The sequence below is a fragment of the Podarcis melisellensis genome, assembly GCF_964234715.1.
Source record: "Podarcis melisellensis genome assembly, chromosome: 15".
NCBI classification, from domain to species: Eukaryota; Metazoa; Chordata; class Lepidosauria; order Squamata; family Lacertidae; genus Podarcis; species Podarcis melisellensis.
In genome coordinates, this window is record NC_138532.1 from 44,894,588 (window position 1) to 44,915,980 (window position 21,393).

At 50.7% G+C, this 21,393-nt stretch overlaps 2 protein-coding genes across 7 annotated transcripts; one reads left to right on the top strand and one right to left on the bottom strand.

The window, feature by feature from the left end:
• The first annotated feature begins 1,127 nt into the window (after window positions 1–1,127).
• On the top strand, window positions 1,128–9,756 carry LOC309357456 (adenine phosphoribosyltransferase-like). 3 transcript variants are annotated; one of them, XM_081889631.1, is made up of 7 exons: window positions 1,128–1,266; window positions 3,318–3,475; window positions 4,929–5,022; window positions 5,747–5,893; window positions 6,895–6,990; window positions 7,137–7,310; window positions 9,583–9,756. In XM_081889631.1, the coding sequence occupies exons 2-6, from the start codon at window positions 3,353–3,355 to the stop codon at window positions 7,292–7,294; spliced, it is 618 nt and encodes a 205-aa protein (XP_081745757.1). In that variant the 5' UTR covers window positions 1,128–1,266; window positions 3,318–3,352; the 3' UTR covers window positions 7,295–7,310; window positions 9,583–9,756. The 3 variants fall into 3 exon arrangements, with proteins under 3 accessions (XP_081745757.1, XP_081745755.1, XP_081745756.1); XM_081889629.1 differs by lacking the exon at window positions 9,583–9,756 and having other exon boundaries at window positions 7,137–7,547; XM_081889630.1 differs by lacking the exon at window positions 9,583–9,756 and having other exon boundaries at window positions 1,132–1,266; window positions 3,290–3,475; window positions 7,137–7,547.
• On the bottom strand, window positions 8,511–21,165 carry RAB34 (RAB34, member RAS oncogene family). Of its 4 annotated transcripts, none has more exons than XM_081889623.1 (12): window positions 21,053–21,165; window positions 19,396–19,454; window positions 18,748–18,846; window positions 17,329–17,420; window positions 16,171–16,236; window positions 15,005–15,106; window positions 14,787–14,851; window positions 13,293–13,344; window positions 12,425–12,506; window positions 11,667–11,757; window positions 10,567–10,674; window positions 8,511–9,340 (listed from the first exon to the last, which is right to left on the bottom strand). In XM_081889623.1, the coding sequence occupies exons 3-12, from the start codon at window positions 18,799–18,801 to the stop codon at window positions 9,273–9,275; spliced, it is 780 nt and encodes a 259-aa protein (XP_081745749.1). In that variant the 5' UTR covers window positions 18,802–18,846; window positions 19,396–19,454; window positions 21,053–21,165; the 3' UTR covers window positions 8,511–9,272. The 4 variants fall into 4 exon arrangements, with proteins under 4 accessions (XP_081745749.1, XP_081745748.1, XP_081745751.1 ...); XM_081889622.1 differs by lacking the exon at window positions 21,053–21,165 and adding an exon at window positions 20,397–20,610; XM_081889625.1 differs by lacking the exon at window positions 19,396–19,454.
• Between the last annotated feature and the right edge of the window lie 228 nt (window positions 21,166–21,393).

Consider the following 21,393-nt stretch of genomic DNA (forward strand, 5'->3'; position numbering starts at 1 on the left):
TGATGCTGAGTCGGAATCTCCTTTCTTGTAACTTGGAGCCATGGGTTCGAATCCTACCCTCCAGAGCAGGAGAAAACAATCTTGTTCCCTCTTTCTTGTGACAGCCCTGGAGATAGTTGAAGATGGCTCTCCTATCTCCTCTCAGTCTCCTCTTTTCCAGTCCAAACATACCCAGCTCCATCAACTGTTCCTCATCAGGCTTGCCTTCCTCTGCCCACCTTCCAGCTTATCAACATCCTTCTTAAATTGTGGTGCCCAGAACTCGACATGGTCTTCCAGGGATGGTCTGACCAAGGCAGATTAGGGTCGGACTATCACTTCCCTTGGATGTGGGTGGCTCTGTGGGTTAAACCACAGAGCCTAGGGCTTGCCGATCAGAAGGTCAGCAGTTCGAATCCCTGTGACGGGGTGAGCTCCTGTTGCTTGGTCCCTGCTCCTGCTAACCTAGCAGTTCGAAAGCAAGTAGATAAATAGGTACTGCTCCAGCGGGAAGGTAAATGGCGTTTCCATGTGCTGCTCTGGTTCGCCAGAAGCGGCTTAGTCATGCTGGCCACAAGACCCGGAAGCTGTACGTTGGCTCCCTCGACCCGGAAGCTGTATTCTGGCTCCCTCGGCCAATAAAGCAAGATGAGCGCCGCAACCCCAGAGTCGGTCACGACTGGACCTAACGGTCAGGGGTCCCTTTCCCTTTATCACTTCCCTTAATCTAGACACAAGACTTCGGATGACTTCAGCCTTGCTGAAGCAGGATTTGCCCCACATCCTAAATGAGGAAACCAGCTGGTGGGTTTCCTCTGGGGCACGGGGCACTGCCTTCTCCTGAGCCAAAGCATTGCTCCATCTAACTCCATGCTGCCAACACTGGCTGGCAGCATTTCTCCGCTGCTTTTCCTTATCACAAAGAAGTCTGATCTTTTGAGGAAAGCGTGTTTGTTGCAAGCCTCCCAACAAACTGGATTGAGCCCTACTCCTGTTCCTCTGCTTCTCTGGACCTCCCTTGTTGTTTTCTCGCCCTCCTGGGCTCCTCGTGGTGAATGAATTGTGAATAGCTTTAACTGTCAGGCCAGAGCTGGCCCTGGAGTCTGGACCCTGGCCAGGCAAGGGCTGGGCTTCCCCAGCTGTCACTGTCCGTGGCCCAAGGCCCTCCCTCCGTCCCTCCGCTTGGATCCAGTAGCACCTTTGGCCTCCCAGGAAAAGGCACCTCCTGAGTGTTCGACTGTCTGGAAGAGGCCTGGGAAGAAGCAAAGATCAGTTCTCCTCTCCCAGGTACTGGGCACGCCACATGGGGGAATGGGAAGTAGTGTGCTGTGGGGTGTTTTCTCCCCCCAGGGAAATTCTGGGGCTGCCTCTGACGTTTGGGAAATGTCGGGTTTATTGGGGTGGGCATTTATGTATTTATTTCGGAGAGCAGAGACCCACAGGCAAGGACGGAAGAGGATCCAGCCCACATTTGATTCCTCCTTTAAGAAATCCACGCCAAACTTCCAGAATGTTGCTGTTTCCACGCAGAATTCCAGCTCATCCCAGCAAATTCAGCTGGAGGGATTCTAGGGCGGTTTGGGGGTTGGGTGGGGTTCTTGCACAACCATTTCGCTTCCCTGGAAAGATTGGACTGTTTTTGCAAGGAGGAAGGAAAGGGATCGGGCCTGACAGGCTGGGAAGGGTGTGATAACTCTGCTGGGATAGCGCTGTCGTCGGCAGAGCGGGGGACACTTCACCTCGGGTCACGGGTTTGAGCCCTATGCTGGGCCAAAAGTTCCTGCATTTTAGGGGGTTGGGCTAGAGGACCCCCCTTCCAACTCCACAATTCTATGGCAGCACCTAAACTTTGGAACTCCCTGCCTCTTGATACCTTTTCACCGTCCTCTTTTTGGCTAAGCCTGATAAACCTACTTTTCTTCAGACAAGACTACCCAGCTATTTAGGAAGTTGAGGGAAGTCTTAATCTCTTTTCAGTCTACTGTTATTTTAACTTTACGAAAGCTTTAAATTATTGTTGTTGCTGTTAATTTTTCTGATTTATAATGCTATTGGTTTTTTTCCAGTATTTTTTTTAATAATCTTTGCATTTGATTTTCAAATATATATGAATAAATGTACATACATACATGCATACATCCATCCATCAAAAAGCAGTACAAAATCCAAATATTGAGATTACTCTAAATCTCCTGACTCCCCCCTCCATCCCTTCCATCGGTCCTTTTGATTCTATTTTCAACTGCTTATCAATACTTCTCCAGTTTTTCATCTTCCTAAGTTATCTATACTTTCTGTTACATTACAAGTGTATTTAAAATCCTGCTAATGTTTTGAGCTGTTTTCAATTATTTTGTATATACATTATAAACATTTCCCATTCTTAAAAAAAAAATCTTGTCTTCTTGATTCCCGAGTTTCCCAGTTAATTTTTCCATTTCGGCACAGTCCATCAACTTAATGTTATCGATTTAGCTCTTTTGTAAACTGCTCTGAGGGCTCCCCCCCCCCATAAACTGATAGGTAACTGTTAAGAAATAAATAAGTAACTCTTGTTTTGCTGCAACGTCCCCACAAGCGAATCAGGATGAATTGCTCAATAAGCTGGTCATTAGAGCCCTGAGCCAGAATGTGGGCCTCTTGTTCTGCCATTGAGCCCCCAAAAGAAATATTCTAGTCATCATGATTCTGCATAATGGTCACTTTCCCCAAAAAAAGAAATAGGAAGCTGCCCCAGAGTGAGTCAGAGTGTTGGGTCTGTCTAGCCCCATATTGTTCGCACTGACTGGCAGAAGCTCTCCAGGGTTTCAGGCAGCTCTGCAGACTTGGAGATGTGGAGCAAAGCAGATACTCCTAGCAAGAAATATTCTAGTCCTCGTGAAGGTCAGTTCCATCCCTTTATTGTTAGACTTCCCTGTGCGGGGATCGTTTTATTCTGTTGTATTTTGTATTAATCTTGTTTTTAAAGTTGTATTTCAATCAATTGTTTTATATCTGGTGTTAGCCGCCCTGAGCCTGGTCTTGGCTGGGGAGGGCGGGGTATAAATAAATTATTATTATTATTATTATTATTATTATTATTATTATTATTATTATTATTATTGACTTACTGAGATGCTCTCAGAGATGCTTAAATGTGCATTTGCAGCTGTTAGAGGGAACTGCGAAGCCTTTTCGACACGTGGTTTAACTCTGGAAAGGCAGCTCACAAAGAAATGTGGAAGAGTCTGCTCCAATTGGTGCAAGATTTCTGATGACTCTTGAGGAACCTTGCGGTAGAAAGCATCTCTTTGCATGTATTCTTCTCCAGCCCCCGACCCACCCACCTTCCCTTACAGCTTCTCCTCCATCTGCTGACCCTAACCACGTCTCCATGGATCTGAAACACGTCCCCGACCCACGAGAGCAGGGCTGGTATTTGGGGCTGATGGCCCCCAACGTCAAAGGCCCCAGCTTCGCCTGGCTGGACCCCTCCCGCCTCTACTGCCATCCCCAGGTACCTGATGGACCGCAGGATAGCTCAGTCAGCAGAGCAGGAGACTCTTAATCTCAGTGTTGCAGGTTTGAGCCCCGCATTGTGCTGTGGGGTTGGACTAGATGACCCACAGGTCCCTTTCCAACTTTACAGATTCTGTGATAAGGAGTTGAGGTGGTGCATTACAGTGGGGGGTGGGAGTGAATGGACAGAAGTAGCTTTTTGGAACATGAGAGGCTGGTGTGGAACCGGGCTTTTCTCAGGTGGGAGATGGGAGAAGATAAGAGGCAGTGCGGTGTAGTGGTTAGAACGTTATCCTGGGATGGACCAGGGCTCAAATCCCCACTCAGCCATGAAACTCTCCCTGGGTGTGACCCTCAGCCTAACCTACCTCACCGGGCTGTAGTCAGGGCCGGATTAACCATTAAACAAAATAAGCCTGTGCTTAGGGCAGGGGTAGGCAACCTAAGGCCCTGGGGCCGGATCTGGCCCAATTGCCTTCTCAATCCGGCCTGCGGACGGTCTGGGAATCAGCGTGTTTTTACATGAGTAGAAAGTGTCCCTTTATTTAAAATGCATCTCTGGGTTATTTGTGGGGCATAGGAATCCGTTCATTTCCCCTCCCCAAAATATAATCTGGCCCCCCACAAGGTCTGAGGGACGGTGGACCGGCCCACTGCTGAAAAAGGTTGCTGTCCCTGGCTTAGGGCATCAAGGGAAAGCAGGCAGCGGAGAAATTTCCCATTGCTAGATTTACCATGGTGCTGTTGGGGGAAAAAGGCTCCCAGAATAAATGAAAAAATTACATACGCACACTAACAACAACAAAATAGTAATAATAGAGATTTCCCGCCCAATTTATTTATTTATTAAATTCATATTACATGTTAGTTACCGTACAATTTCAGCACTGAACATAACATATATTATATTAAATATACGGATTCCCCACATCTAACCCTATACCCCATTCACCTTTTATCCAAATATCCATGTGATTCCCCTCACTGACTTGCACGATGTCCTTCTCGCTACATTAAAACTGTCGTTGTGTTCATATTTGTTCATCACATTAATCAATCCTCTGTTCTAGAATCATTGCATCTTTGCTTAATGAACTCAGTCAGTACTTATCCAAAGATTTACACTACCATTCCTTTCTTAATTCTTGTTTTGATCACATTCTAACTGACGCTGTCATCTTGGCTCGTTCAATATATTCGCAGAATTTAATTTGCCACTCTGACATTGAGGGAGTCTCCTTGCTCTTCCAGTACTCTTGCGGCTGCTGTTGCATATAAAAAGACTCTGACCTTATCTTTAGGGATATAGTAATAATAGAGATTAATGATACGCATTGATATTGGGAATACACAGAATTAGAATGGCAACTGGAAGCTCCCATTAGAAGGGAAGATTTGTGAGCCCCTTGATGCTGCCCCAGTCACTCTCCCTCCCTCTCTGATCTCGCCAGGCCTTGCAGGACTGCGTGGAAGATCTCCTGCAAACCTTTCGGGGCGACCCCATCGACCTGGTTGCCGGCATTGACGCAATGGGCTTCATCCTAGGTGAGTCGGGGCTCAGCTTGGCCGGAGAGCAAAGAGCAACGCAGAAGCGATCCAAGGGATAAGAGATGCAGTGGAGAGTTCAACTGTGGAACTCCTTGCCGCAGGGATGGCCACTGATTGCTTTAAAAGTGCATTGGGCAAAGCCACGGAGGAGGAGAGGGCTATCGATGGCTCGTAGCCGCAATGGCTGCGCTCTGCCTCCAGAGTCAAAGGCAGTAATGCTTCTGAAAATCAGTTGCTGGGAACTACAGGAGGAGAGAGGACTCCTTGCAGGTTTCCCTTTGGGGCGTCTGGTTCTGAGAACAGCCTGCCAGACTAGGTGGGTCCTCTTTGGCCCGATCCAGCAGGACTCCTCTATTGTTCTTATGTTCCTAAAAATGCCTCTGAGCACATGCAGAGGGCATTCCCTCTCCAGCAAACCTTTCCTGCATTCCCAATTACAGGTAGGTAGCCGTGTTGGTCTGCCGTAGTTGAGACAAAACAAAACAAAATTAAATTATTTAGTTGGTCTCTAAGGTGCTACTGGAAGGAATTTTTAAATTTTATTTTGCATTCTCAATATGATGGCAAAGGACGCTGGAGTATTTTCCAAGCAGGGTTGAACCCTGGGGATAAGTTTGGTGAAAACAACATGAATCAGTTTGGGGCTGGGGTTAGGGAGGGCATGGCGTGGCAACTCACGATTCAGGGGGGCACCCCTTTGCCCTTCTCAACTCGCCCTCAGGCGCTGCCATCGCCCACACCCTCCAGAAGGGCTTTTTGGCCATACGCAAAGCCGGGCACCTGTGCGTGAAAACTCTCTCAAAGCCTTACAAGGACTACCAGGCTCGTGAGAAGGTGATGGAGATGCGGGCTGACGCCATCTCGCCAGGTGAGCCGAGATAATAATAATAATATTATTATTTATATCCCCACCCATCTGGCTGGGTTTCCCCAGTCACTCTGGGTGGCTTCCAGTACATATAAAAACATAATTCAATGTCAAACATTAAAAACTTCCTGAAATAATAAGAATAAGAATTTCCCCTTGTTCAGTTCTCCCTCCCCAATGGAACTGATGTCTACACACACAGAGACAGGGTCAGGGCCATTAACCATTGAGCTTGCTGACCACTGGAATTGACAGGAGCTGGGGTCCATCTACGCCCTCCTCCATCAGAGGCAGTAAATGCCTTTGCGGGCGCAGGAGGGAAATGTTTTGCTGTTGCCCTGAATTCCTGCCAGTGGGCAGGATCTTCTGCTGCACTTATAAATACAAATTAATGGAGGTGAATGCTAAAAATGGCTAATAAATAGGTTTTATCTCCCCTGTCAGAGGCGGAAACCCCTCTGGATACCAGTTGCTAGAAACTGCAGGTTGGCCCCTGTGAGAACAGGAGGCCGGACTGATCCATCCAGGTTCTTCTTATGGAGGTCTATTGTGATTGCAGAACCTCCATGTTTAGCAGCAATCTACCTGTGAATACAGGCACTGGAGAATTGTGCTCAGGACCAGCTTGTGGGCTTCCCATTGGGCAGGGTTGCCGTATTTCTAGAAGTAAAAACTCAGGATGCAAAAGATGTTTTTTCAGCAAACGCAAAGTATCAAAGCTTTTTCTGGGAAATGAAACTCAAAAGTTGTTGGCAATCAACCTCAAAATCCCGGATGTTTTGCCGGTTTCCCGAAATTTCCCCAAGATGCTCTATTTGCCATGTGGCAACCCTACGCTTGGGCCCCCTTGGGCCTGATCCAGCACTGCAGGGCTCTTCTGAGGTTTCCTAGCTATTGCTCCAGATCCACATTTTTTAAAAAAAATCTCTCAGGTGAGGAACGGGGTGGAGCGGAACTTGGCACACTAACCCCACCTTGCCCTCTGCTCCCTTTCTGACCAGGCCTTCGCGTCTTGTTGGTGGACCAGTGGGTCGAGACCGGGGGGACGATGCGGAGCGCCATCCGCCTGGTGGAGGAACAAGGCGGCCTAGTGGCAGGTGGGTCGGTAAGCTGGCGGCCGGGCTCGGCCCCCTTGGCATTCCTAGCAGTGATAGAGGTTGGTGGAGCCTCCAGCTGCAGGAGCAGTCTACCCTGGCTCTGAAGCTGTCGGTGATTGCTGCCTTTCCCCCAACCTTGCCTGCAGGTATTGCCGCCATCTGCGTGGAGGACAGCGAGGGCGGGCTCTGGCTGAAAGACCACTACAAGTGGGCGCACTGTGTGCCCCCCAAACTGATGCCCCAGTTCAACGCTCACCAGCTGGACTCCTTCCAGGCCTTCAACCCCAACCAAGGACCGCAGTAGGGAGGAAGGCGCACAGGTATATGCGCGGCCCCCAAGGCGTCCCGCAGAGGCCCGTGGCGTCCCAATAGGGGCAAACTCCGCCTGCTTCCCGGGCCATTAACCTCCGGGATCTTGCAAGCTCATAACTCCAGACCAGTTTGGGAATCTTGCCTGTGTGCCTTCCAGCTTATCTGGCACTCCATCAGAAAAAATGTTCCTTCTCCATGTTCTTCTGCCGCGTGTAGTTAATAAACCACCCGCTGAATTGGTGAAACTTAGAATCCAAGTTCGGAGGGACCCCAAGGGTCATCCATCCCAACCCACTGTAATCGCGGCTAAACTTTGATAGCGTTGATGTACAAAGTGCTCCACGTTGCATTAAAAAAACAAGAAGACTGAGGTCTTGGGTGGAGGACCTGAGGTGCAGAGAGGAGAGGGGAATGTTGTGGGGAGAGGAGGGTGTTATGGAATTGTAGCGCTGGAAGGGACACCAAGGGTCATCTAGTCCAACCCCCTGCATGGTCCTGGGGCCACACAGAGATGCCTGGAGGGCCACAGTTCCCCCTCCTAGCAGCGAAACATGAAATTAAGTATTGGACAATATGGTGGGGTTCTGCCCAACCAAGTTCTACCCAAAGACACACTAGACCTAAGTTAGTCACACCTGTTCTCATTGGAAGATTCAGGAGTGGTTCAGCCCTTTCACACAGAACAGGGTTAGACTGTGGAACTCCCTGCCACAGGAGGCAGGCATGGCCACCAAACTAGATGGCTTCAAAAGAAGATTGGACAAATTCCTGGAGGAGGAGAGGGCTTTTGATGGCCGCTGGAGGCAGCAATTCTTCTGAAACCAGGGGAGGGGCGAGTGCTGCTCTTGGGTTCGAATCTTGCTTGTTGGTTTCCCTTTGAGGCATCTGGTTGGCCACTGTGGGAACCGGATGTTGGGCTAGATGGGCCCCTGGCCTGATCCAGCAGACTCTGCTGACATCCCTAAGGAACCTCCAGGTTCAGAGGTAGTCTATCTTGATTGGTAGGTTCCTAGGGGGCATTTGTCCGCTGTGAGAAGAGGATTTTGGGCTCCATCACATTCCTTGGGGCCCAAACACTCTTTGCCTCAGGGCCTGCCCTTGGCCCCAAGAAAGTCCCCCACAAGGCAATGTGCTCCCCCAGGCTGAAATGACACCCCGCTGCTGGCCAACCCCATCAACGCACATTCAAGGCAACAGTTACAAAAAGTACATTTCAACTTTTATTATGACTGAATGTGATTTGTACCAGGAGACCAGAGGTGCTTTGGTTAATGATTGCTGTCTGCAACAGGGGTTTTTTTGGGGGGGGGGATAAGGGGGTCTTTGTGCCCAATGGGGTGGGACATGTCCCATGACACCAAAACCAGGGCACTATCTTACATGTCCTGGCACAGGAATTGATGTCACTAACAGGAAACGGTTGTGGCGAAGGAACCCATGGAATGTAGAAATGAATGTAGAAACCTCCGATTATTCTCTTCCAGGGCTGCCCCACAAGAAGCCAAGAGGGCAGAAATATTTGGGGGTGGGAGAGCTCTGGGGGCAGAAAAACAGACCAGCTTCACCCAGGGAAGAGGATCACTTGTAGAGTTGGAAGGGAGCTCCATGAGACATCTAGTCTAACCCTTTCCAATGCAGGAATGACATACTGCTCAGTGGTTAGAGCACCTGCTTTCTGCATGGAAAACGATCCCAGGCTCAGTCCGCGGCAGCAAGCCCAGGTGGGGCTGGGGGGGGGTCTTCTGCCTCAAATCCCGGAGAGCCACTGCTGCCGGTCAGTGCAGACAATACTGAGCTAGATGGAGCGATGGCTCGACTTAGTACAAAGCAGCTTGTGATGGTCCTATATATGAGGCAATCTGTTCTTTTCTTTTAAAAAAATCATTAAAAAACAGCAACACTTTTCTTTGGTATAGAAATAAGTTCAGTGCAAATGTTCAGGCCGGTGAAATTCCTTCCCCCAACTTGCGTCACTGGCAACATTTCGCTCTCCGACGCTTCTCGGTCAGGTAAAGGTCCCGCTCGTCGCTGTGGATCCCTGAAAGAGGCAGAGTGAAAAATCCTGGAAAACCTCAGCCTCTATGAGCAAAACAAGTTTCTAGTCCTTGTGAAGGTACAGGCAAAATGTGCAGGATAAAAACAAAACAAATGCACAAGCTCTAAGTTTGCAACAAACCCTGAAAACTAACCCATCTTTACCAATTATTTAATAATAATAAAAAAATACCTGTGGTGCAAATAAACTTTGCGGCAAATCACACAATTTTGCTTGGCTTGCAGAACTGTGGATCGCTGGGAAGAGGCAGCCGTAACCTTGGCGACACGGAGCCCGCCCCCATCCCATTCTCATTGGCTAAACTCTGCCTGTCACCATCCATCAGCAGAGCTGTGTGTTTATTGAAATACCACAAAACAGGGAAGCTTCCCAAGAATCCTCAGTCTCCATGAAGCAAACAGGTTTCTAGTCCTCATGAAGATGCAGTGAGAAACATGGTGGGCCGTGCCAGAGAGGGGACTTGAGAGGTATTGCTATTGTTATCTTAATGATTAGCTTATAGATCTTTTCAGTTTTTTATATCCTGTCTGTGTTGTTTTGCTTTGTGTAAGCTGCCTTGAGTTCCTGCTTGGGAAAAAGCAGGATATAAAGAAATACACTAATAGCTTTATAGCACGGAGCCCTCAAAGATTAAAAAACAGCAGCAGCAGCAGCACATAACAGCAGCTCTAAAAACAGAATAACTTCAATGAACCAAAAAAAGCACAGCAGAAGCACCTCTACAAAATATATTTGAGCACAGTAAATTTTGCAATAATAAATTATCATTAGATTTATTTGTATCCTATCTTTTCCCCTGGACTGCGGCTCAAGGCAGCTCAGACAAATTAAAGCAAGGCAGACAAAATGCAAAAACAGAACCAAAACAGAACAAACCAATCTATTAAAACGCAGGGAACGAAAACAAGATGGGCAGTGCAGGGACTTTTGCAACAGTCGGTGGAGATCTGCTCTGCTTGCAGAACTTTTGCTGGCGGAAGGATGTGGCTTTTTCCCAGGGCAGAATTTATACCGAAATTCTGCACCATGCTTTGGGGTTTTTTAAGTGTTGAATATGCACAGTTCCATTTACAAAGCTCCAGACAGCACCAAGCTGGTTCTGGGGCAGAAGTGGGGCTGCCTCTGTGGAAACTGGGGGGTGGGGGGCTGTTAGAAGTTCCCGCCCGCTATGGGGCCAGCTGGACGCATGTGACGAGGGGCACACTTACGCACAACGTCGCCAATCCTTCTTGCGCTGCTCCTCTCCAGCTCCGCCATCACGCTCCCCTCGAAGGTCAGCGCTGCAACCCGGAAAAAGAATTCCCGCACATTCTCACCTGTGGGGAGGGGGGTGCAGGGGGTGATACCATTTCCTTAAATACCATAGGCCGCCCTCTCCTCCTCCATAAATTTGCCTAATCCTCTTTTAAAGCCTGTTAAGTTGGTGGCCATCGTGGTCTCCTGTGGAAGTGAGTTCCGCAGGTTAACCAGACACTACATTCAGAAATATACTCTTTTAGCTGTCCCGAATTTGCCAGTCGGAAGACCCTCCTGCTGGATCAGGCCTGTGGCCCATCTAGTCCAGCCTCCTGTTCTCACATGGGCCAGCCAGGTGTTTTGTTTTGTTTTTAATTATTATTATTATTTATTGAATTTATATACCACCCTAAACCTGGAGGTCTCAGGGTGGTTCACAGAAAAAATCACAATATATAAAATCCAAACAAAAACACCGCCCTCAAAAGAGCCACATTTTAAAAGGGTATAGGATGTCAATCAGATCAACCAAAGGCCTGGTTAAAAAGGAACTATTTTCCTGGCAACTAAAGGTGTATAGTGGATGCTCGGGTCGCAAACGTGATCCGTGCGGGATGCATGTTCGCAACCTACAGCAGCGCGTCTGGACATGCGCCAGTTGCAAATTAGCGCTTCTGTGCATGCACAAAGCACGGTTTAGCACTTCTGCGCATGCGCGACCGCTGAAACCTGGAAGTAACCCGTTCCGGAACAGGTACTTCCAGGTTTCAGTGGTCTGCACACACAAAAAATGTAACCTGAAGCGTCTGTAATCTGAGGTATGACTATATAATGAAGGTGCCATGCGAACTTCCCTGGGGAGAGCATTCCACAGTTGGGGAGCCACTGCAGAGAAGGCCGTGTTCTCGTGTTGCCACCCTCCGGACCGCTTGAGGAGGAAGCACACGAAGGAGGAGGTTTATTATGGTTTATTCGAGCACAAGGGCAACTCTCCCCTCCTGCAGCCTCCAGCCACAGGTACTCAGAAGCATTTCGACCGAGAACAGAGTCGCTGTGCAAAAGAGAAACTTACCTGTGAGTGAGGAGACAGCCCAATATTCGGCCTCCATTTCCTTGGCCACCTTGAGAGCTTCCCTCTCGATGAGGCTGTACTGCGCCGGAGACTGTGAGAGGGAAGTGAAGGGCTCAGGAAGAAGGAAGGACAGCGGCAGGAGCTCCAGGAACCCAGCTAGAAGTGCTGCTTCCCTGCCTCCCCTTCCCTCCAGGGTGAGTTTCAGATTGGAAGCTGCTTGGGGCAGAGAGCTACCCCCTTGCGAAGCACCAATCACAAAGACGGCACTGTGGCTGAAGGAATATAAGGTTTGTGGAACTGTCCTCTTTCCTTGCCCCCTTAATGATAAATAACCGGGCTGGATTTGGCTGGATCCTGAAGTGGGCTGATCCAACGGGATCCAGCTTTCGATCAAGTTGCCAGGATCACCTTGGAAGCAAAGCGGGGGAGTGGCAAGTCGGGGGGGCTGTGCCTGTTCCCTGTAAGCCCTCGTGAAGAACCTCCATGAATCAGTAGCCTCATCCCCCAGGGCATCATGGAATTGTGGAAGGGGCCTCCAGGGGTCATCCAGCCCAACCCCGTGCCATGCAAATGATCCTGGGCTGGAGGGCCAGTCAGTGGTTGGAGGAGGGAGGGCTCTGCGCAGCTTCAATGAATGAGCCCTGAACGGAGTTCGCAGGAGATGCCTTCTGAACAAGGAGGAGGGTCCTGCAGGGAGGTGGGGCAGGCAGGATACAGCCCACCCTCTGTCTCCCTCTCTCCTTTTCTCCCCAACTTACGCTGAGATCCTTCTTGGTGCCGACGAGGAAGAGAATGGCGCTAGAAGGGTCATTCTCCTTCAGGGCATCAGCCAGCCACTGCCTGGAACAGATTGGGCAGAGAGAGAAATCCAGGAGTGGAATTTATTACTGCTACTATTATTTATTTCCTTATCTATCTATCTATCTATCTATCTATCATCATCATCATCATCAAACCTTTTATTGGCATCACATACAACATCCAAAACAAATCAATAGAGAATTACCACTTCCCCAGTGGCACAAAACATTTGCTAAAAGAAAGGAGGCAGAGCAGTCTACTGTCACATCTCTTGGTCTCCAGGGAGATCAGATGTCTGCAGTGTATTTCGACAACAAAAAAACAAATAGAGATATTTATCCACTAACTTGGTGAGCTCCTGATCATTCCCAGTAAAAGAAAATGTATGACCTCTGACTCTCGCTTCTCGGCCTTTTGGCTAAGATCAACTGTAGCATCTTTCTATCGTGTTGATATCCAAGGAGCTCCAGGGGGCGTGCAGAGTTCTGCTCCTCCCTGTTTTATCCTCACAACAACCTTGCGAGGTAGGATAGAGGCCGAGAGGGGCCCTGACCTCTCCACAAAGCGTCAAAGGTACCAAAATGAAGGGGGTTGTTTTAATCTCTTGACGGTGCACACAGAGATGTGAGGGAGCCCCAAAACGTCATCGAGTCCAGCCCCCCGCAATGCAGGAATCGCAGTAGGGTCACACAGGTGCAATTTGGTTCTGGAATCAATGTTGAGTCAGGGGCTCGATCCAGCACAACTCACAGCCACGCACACCCCCCCTGTTGACAGCACAGCTTTGACATCAGCTGGTGACGGCGAACTCGACAGGTAACTCACCTGGTGTGGCCCAGGGATGCCACGTCGTTCAGGTCAAAGACGATGATGATGGCTGCGGAGAGGCAGGGAGAGTTGCAGAGTTGAGGTCACGGAGGAGAAAAGGGGATCACTTTCTAAGTCCCCTTCCCCCCCCAAAAAAAATTAGACAGTTCAAGGTCTGGAGAAAAGGGAGGGCTTAGATGTTCTTGAGATGGTAAATTTTGGGAAATGCTGGATGGGGGACTTTCAGCCACATGCCCCAAAGTTAAGCCCCCAAGCACAGTGGCGTCACAATGGGGGGAGGGCGGTGCGCCCCAGGTGCCATGTTGGGGGGGTGATAAGAAGGCACCCCGTGGGGGTTTGCGGCGGCGTGAGCAGCCATCGCTCTGCCACAGCCGCATATGGAGGATACAATACGATAATCTACGATAATCTTTATTGTCATTGTCCCATAGGGAACAATGAAATTGAAAAAATCTACACCAGAGATTCAAAAACCAACAAGCCTGCTATCCCAGCTATCCCAGCCTGGTTAGCCCCCTTAAAACTCTGACACCCCATAATTAAATACAATATACTCCCATAGAGAGTACCTTATACTGCGCTTAAAACCAAAATCGCATTTGGATAGAAACTGTTTCTCTGCAGCTGCGAGCAGAGGATCCTGCTGCCGCCTCCAAACTCCTATGTACAGTGCATGTGCGATGTCGCTATGTACGGTGCATGCGTCGTATGTAGTGACATCGCAGGTGCGCCCTACATAGCGATGCCCCGCCCCAGGTGTCACAACGTCTTCGTTCGCCCCTGCCCAAGCACAACCAAGTAACAAGAGATATTCATTGGCACACACTGACTTCCCACATGGATGGGACCCCAGTGGTTACAAAAGAGGGTTCCTTTCTGCAGGTTTTCACCACCCACGGAGAACGCCAAGAGGAACCCAGTTTTTCCCTTTCAAATGTTGCCCACATGTCCTTGCAGGGAAGCCCCTGTTGGGATGCTGCCGGGGAGACGGGGGCATTTGGCAGGCCCCCGACTGGCTCCAGCCCCCGGCCGGCAACTCCGGTTCCCGGAACAGCATCAATCAGCGACATGAGCCTCCGAAACGTTCAGAAGCTGTGCATGCTCTTATCAGCAGAGTGAATAAATCCTCACAATGGAAGTGGTGGACAGAGACGTGTGTAAGCGTTATTTACAGGCGTTTATTCAGCATAGTTCAGGAACAAAGGAAAAACATGTCTGCTTCCCTTCGTGTCCAACAAAACAGCAATAGCAAAAGCAATATACAAACGAAGTTCCCAGCAGACTGTGCTGGAAATGTAAACAGGCGTGTGACACACAACCGTCATGCCTGTTCCTTTTAAGGTGGAACAGAACTATATCCTAACAGCCCCCATAAGGAGCTAGTCCTCAAGGTTGCTTGCCCACCTGTTAGCTGTGTTCCAGGGAGCTATCTGCTGCAAAGAGAGACACAGACAGACAGACCCTTCAATCCTGATAATCGCATTGTCTCACCTTGAGCTCCACGGTAGTAGGTGGAGGCGATGCATTTGAAGCGTTCCTGGCCGGCCGTGTCCCACCTGGCAGGGAGGCAAGGAAGGCATTAGGCTGCAGGTGCCGCAGAGCTCCAGAGCAGGGCTTCTCCGCGTAGTGGGGATGACTGAGGAAGGGGGCCGAGGGAGGGGTCCCGCCGCAGGACGGACAGGTTGGGTGGGTGGGCTGCAGGTACTCACAGCTGCAGGCTGAAGGGGACTCCCAGCACCTCAAACCGCTCCATCTCAAAGTCCACCCCAATGGTGGCTTTGTAGTTCTTGTCGAAAGTGTCTTTGCAAAAGCTGACGATAAGGAAAGAGAGAGAGAGAGAGAGAGAGGAAGAGAGGGTTGGCTTCTGCATCAGCCTCTTCCTGCTCAAGATCAATAATAATATTTTTTTATTTATACCCCGCCCTTCCCAGTTCAAAAACCAGGTTCAGGGCGGCTAACAACAAATTTAAAACAATGATAAAAGCAGCATAAAATACAGTATAAAAGCATGAATAACAATAAAATTCAAAAATCAATTTAGGGGAAATAAACCTTAGATAATCCCCAGGTCTAGCTTAGATAATCCCCAGGTTGAGCTGGCTGAATTGGTCCTACTTGGGCCAGCGAGGAGGCCAGGGGAGAATTAGCTGTGGGGTCTCAGAGCGGGTGATCGTCATAAAAGGGGAGGTGGAGGGAAGGGAAGGGAAATAAAAGATCAGGCTGAATTCAAATTAAAAGCCAGGCGGAATAGCTCTGTTTTACAGGCCCTGTGGAAGAAGGTTAAATCCTGCAGGGCCCTGGTCTCATGGGACAGAGCATTCCACCAGGTCGGAGCCATCACTGAGAAGGCCCTGGCCCTGGTGGAGGATAGTCTGACTTCCTTAGGTCCTGGGACCTCTAAACTATGGTTGTTCATGGACCTTAAGGTCCTCTGTGGGGCAGACCAGGAGAGGCGGTCCTGTAGATACAAGGGCCCTAAGCCACAAAGGGCTTTAAAGGTCCATTGGCAAATGGAGGGGGTGCTCCTCTGCTCCCCACCCCCCACGAGAAACAGCAACCCTCTAGCAGTCGTCCCTTTGCACAGTTCAGAGAGACATTTGCAGCCAGGCAAAAACACCCAAGGACGGTCGGGGTGTGGGGAGTACTGACAGCCAAAATTCACAGGTTTGTCATCCTGGCATAAAAGGACTTGGGGGTCAAATCCACTCTTTGCATTTAAAGTGCTCTAAACAGCTGTGGGGCCCCCTGGGGATTGCCGTGTGTTCAGGGTGCTGAACTCCATGAGCTACAGTTCCCTGCATCCTGAGCAAACTACAATTCCCAGGATTCTCCAAGACCTGGGCCCCGATCCGCCCGGGTATTCCCCCATAGTTACCGGTTGATCAGGCAGGTCTTCCCCACAGAGAGGTCACCGACTACGATGATCTTGGAAATTTTAAACCTGTTGAGAAGAAGGGAAAGGCTGAGTTAATGTCTAGGGAAAAGGTAGCCTGGAGAGACTCCCCTAATAGGAACTGTTCATAATGCCAGGGGGCATTTATCTCAGCTAAGATAAAGGGTGACTGAGGGGAGATAAAAGGGGTGGAGTGTGATAGAGATGGGTAAAATTACCCCTGGGGTGGCGAAAATCGGATAGAGAAGTCTTTCTCCTTCTCTCGTCATGCTATAGCAAAAGAGACTTGCACATTTAAAGACAAACTCACTTGCAGTTTCTGAAACAATACATGAAGCAAAACACAGCTGTCCTTGGAAATTCACATTTTCCATGGATTTTGCAGTTCAGTTCTCCAGACAAGTAAAGTGTGCAAGGATGCAAAGGGTGCATATGAATGCAGGCATCAGTGAAAAATAACATACAAGGCTGCATTCTATTCGGGGAAACCGCTGTGCAAAAATATTCATGTTAGACATGAATACAGAATACAGAATACATGTGTACAGAAGGAGGAATTTGCAGGAAAATGCTGGCAAATCAGCTGTGATGTTTGCATTCTAAGGGTTGGACTAGATGGGCCTTTAAGTCCCTCCTTCCAGCTCTACAATTCCAGGATTCTGTGCAGGAGATTCAGGAGAGAGAAAAGGAATAGACTTCTGTGCCCCTAACTGATCTGTGGATTGGCCTCTAGAAGGTCATGGCGATGGTCTTTAAAGGTGGAGACAAGGGTCTCCATAATAAGAGCCTGGCTGCTGGATCAGGCCCAGTGGTCCATCTAGTTCAGCCTCCTGCTCTCACAGCGGCCAACCAGATGCCCCAAAGGGAAACCCACCATCAGCATTCGAACACAAGACCCCTCTCTTTTCCAGCAGCTAGTATTCAGAAGCATTGTCTGCCTCCGACTGTGGAGGCAGAGCAAGCTCATCCTGGCAAGGAGCCCTCGATAGCCCTTGTCTCCTCTGTTGAAGCCATCCAAGTGGCAGGGAGTTCCACAGTTTAACTCCGCACGGTGTGAAAGAGGACTTCCTTTTATCCACCCCAAATCTTCCGACCTTCAGCTTTGTTCAGTGTTCTCATGTTCTGGTGTTAAATACTCACCCCACAGTCCCCGTCCTCTGCGACTGGCACATCCCAACCACTTTGGGGTGAAAGGAGGTCCTGGAATGGAGCGCGGCCCCTTTGGTGAAGCACTGGGAAGGAAAACGAGGAATGGGGGGATTTACGATACTGCCACACACACCCATTCTGTATGCTCCTTCCAATGCAAAGACTCCCCCCAGCACCACATGCACAAACCCACAAGAAACAAATATGTTTGTGTGCATTTTAAAGAAAAGCTTCCCTAACCGCTGAGTTCACAGGCCACCTGTGCAGCGCCACACACACACACACACACACACACACACACACACACCCTCTAAGTTTTTGATGCTCTTGAGTAGGCATAGGCAACCTTCGGCCCTCCAGCAGTTTTGGACTACAATTCCCATCATCCCTGACCACTGGTCCTGTTAGGGATCATGGGAGTTGTAGTCCCAAAACAGCTGGAGGGCTGAAGGTTGCCTATGCCTGCTCAAGAGCATGGGTAGGCAACCTAAGACCCGGGGGCCTGATCCGGCCCAATTGACTTCTCAATCTGGCCCCTGGACGGTCCAGGAATCAGCGTGTTTTTACATGAGTAGAATGTGTGCTTTTATTTAAAATGCATCTCTGGGTTATTTGTGGGGCATAGGAATTTGTTCGTTTTCTTTTTCAAAATATAATCCGGCCCCCCACATAGTCTGAGGGACAGTGGACTGGCCCCCTGCTTAAAAAGTTTGCTGACCCCTGCTCTTGAGGAATTAAAAGGGTTTTCCCTCCACCGTTTTCTCCCTACCAGAGCTGAAAGGGAACCCTACGGTCATCTAGTCCACCCCAAGCCAGGAGACTGATTTTTTCCCCGTTATTGTCCTCCCCCTGATTTGAGCCGGTTGGCCAGTTGAAAAAGGCTCCAGATCGTTTTCCCCAGGACATCCGGGGAATATTGCATGGGGAAGGGGCCTGGGGTTGGGCTAGATGACCCTGTGGGCTCCCTTCCGACCCTACAGCTCTATGATTCTTTAAAAGGCCTGCTCTCCAAATATAGGTCACACACCCCACTCTCTGTCCAAGCACACACACACAGCCTCCCACCAAAAATCTCCAATCTGGTGCAAGCACCCCCAAATTCCAGCACCCCCAGTTTGGCTCCATAGCTGAGCCATTCATGGCCTCAGTTCTCTTTTCCTAGCAGAAAGGGGGGCGAGAAATTTGTATGCCAGCAGGACTTGGGAACCCTTCTCAGATCAAGGGCCACACCCTCTCCTTGGCAACCTTCCGAGGACCGAAGATCAGTGGTGGGCGGGGCCAAAGGGTAAAGGGGCGGAGCCACAGGTGCAAAACTATCCTGATGCTAAAAAGTGAGATTCTGACACCATAAGTGTTGCTGCTGAGCTCTGCCCGCCACCCCCTGCCTCCAAGGACTCCTGGCCCCCTTACCGACGGCAGTTCGGCAATGACGCGGTCCCGCCTGACGGGGGCAAGGATATTCATCGTCGGGACTCGAGGTTTGACTGCAGAGCTGTCCAATATTCCCACCTGGAAGCACAGATTTTAATTTCTGAAAAGTGGGCAGGGCAGGTGTCCATGCCACACACACACCCCCTTGCCTTTCTCCTTGGGGCAGTTTCGAACTTTGGACTGTAAGCTCCTTGCCGCTGGGACCTTTCACTGCAGTCATTTCCCTGCTTTTTAAAAATCATAAATCTAGAAGTGATGACATAAGAAGAGAGCCTGCTGGACCAGGCCAATGGCCCCTCCAGGCCAGTATCCTGCTCTCACAGTGGCCGACCGGGCCCCCAAAGGGAGGTATTCAGAGGTAGACTGTCCCTGGGCATGGAGGTTCTGCTATCACAAGAGACCTCCATAAGAAGTTGCTGTCTTTGTCCATGGAGTTTTCTTGGCTGGGATACCGGTGGGCTTCCGGTGGGAGCAATAGAATCCTAGATTTGTAGGGGGGAACCCTGGAGCCCTCCAGGTTTTTGGGAAGGGCTGTGGGTCAGTGCTGCAGAGCATCTAATTTGAATGCCAACCCCCCCATCTTACGGGGTACCTCTGGCTCAGACACCATCCCTTCACCCAGCTTACCTTGCAGGGTTATCGTGAGGGTTAAAATGGAGAGGGCTATGCCAACCACCTTGAGCTCCCTGGGGGAATATAAATCGATAAAGATTAATAAATGATGGTGCTGCACCCACTTGCCTCATTCATACAGGGCACCCATAAAACAATCCAGGGTGCGCCCCCAAAACAGTGCCTTGGGTGAAGGCGTCCTGGGTGGCAGCAGGCGGGTGCAATGGAATTGCTGCAGGCCGCTAAGTTTTCCAGTCTGCATGTACAAATTTTACAAAATAAGAAAGAGGAAAAAAACTCATGTGAGAGTTTGGATCCAGGCAGGGAGATTAGGAGAGAGAGCGGGGGGAAATCATAGGATGTTCCCTATGGAGTCAGATACATTGGTCCATCTGGCTCAATACTGTCTACACTGACCGGCAGCAGCTCCTCAAGGATTTTGACAGGAATGCTACCTGGCGATGCTGGCAGAATTTGAATCCAGGACCTTCTGCATGCAAAGCAGATGCTCTCCCACTGAGCTATAGCCCCTCCTTTAAAAAATAAACCAAGATTCTAGTCTTCCTGGCTCTGGATAAAAGGCTGGTTTAAATGGGGACACAGAAGAAGTGGCTGTATGCCTTTCCATACGATGCTCCCTACTGAGTCAAGACACATTGGCCTGCCTAGCTCAGGAGTCTCTGACCAGCAGCAGCGGCTCTCCAAAGTTTCAGGACTGCATTGGGAGCCTTCTGGATGCAGAAAAGCTGCTCTGCCCAGGAGCCCTTCCCCTTCTCGCCCCCCCCCTCCGCCCCCCAAATCAAAGCCGTCTGTTGTTTTTCAACTCTTCTCCTAAGCCAGGGAGAGAGCAGACATCCCGGCAGGCCTCAGCACCTCTCCTGGATGCGGGCAAGACGTGGCGAAGACAGGGAGGAGGAGGGAGTGGGAGAGGGTGGGGGCCCCTTTTGCAGAGGGTGGGGGCGCTTGCAATGCCCCGGGCAACGAAGGCATGGCGGAGCCGGGAGCCTGGTACTCACCGCCCGCCCCGTCGCCTCTGGTCCCGCTCGCTGGAAGTCTGCAGCCGGAGAGGAGGAGGAGGAGGGTCGCGTAACCCGATCCCCGGAAATTCCAGGGGATGCGGAGGAGGAGGAGACCCGGGATGGCGAGACACCCGCTCCTTCCAGGTTCGCCTGCAGCCCAGACGGGGCGGGCGCAGGCGGAGGCTGGGCAGCCCGCCGAGGATCTGGTCCCGGGGAAGGAAGAGGTGCGGGGACTCACGGAGACTCTCCTCTTGCTCATCCCGCACCGATCCAGGCGCTCTCAGAGGCGCCCTCGTCTCAGAGGCGCCCTCGCCGTCCACAGAACAAGCGCCGCCAACCCTCTCCTCTCCTCTGCGCCCATCCTGCATTGCTCAAGGCGCTCTGCGTAACCTCAGAGGCGCCCTCGCCAACGGCAGGGCGAGCAAAATAGGTGCCGGGGCTCCCGGAGGCCACCAACATCCCCGTTGTCCCTCCTTGTCATCCATCCTATGCTGCGCTCAAGGCGCTCTGCGTAACCTCAGGGGCGCCCTCGCCGACGGCCGGGCGGGCAAATAGGTCTCGGGGCTCAGCTCGCCTACCCACCCAGCCTCGGCGGTTTGCCCAGCGCCCCCGCCTCTCTGGCTTCTCCCCACCCCCTCCGTGCGCCCCCTTACCTTCTGCAGCCAGGCGAGGCTCTGGCCGGAGGCATCTGCTCCCGATTAGTGACTCAGAGCCCGGCGGGGGCGGAGGAGGCGGCGGGGCGGGCGGAGCCCCCTGCAGGCGCCGACGGAGGGCGAAGAAGCCGCCTTCGCAGGGAGACTCCAGGGAGGCGAGGTTTGCACTCTGCACACGTTCAGATGCTCGCGCGATTTCTCACGGGGACTCCACCGGCGATCCTGTGGGATTTCGGCTCAGCTCAAAACTGTTCCCCTGGCAAGACGTTTCTCTTGTCCCTCCTTCCGATTGTAAGCCCCTCGGGGCTGAGGGCGGCTCTTCCCTTTGGTTTCCTTCTTCT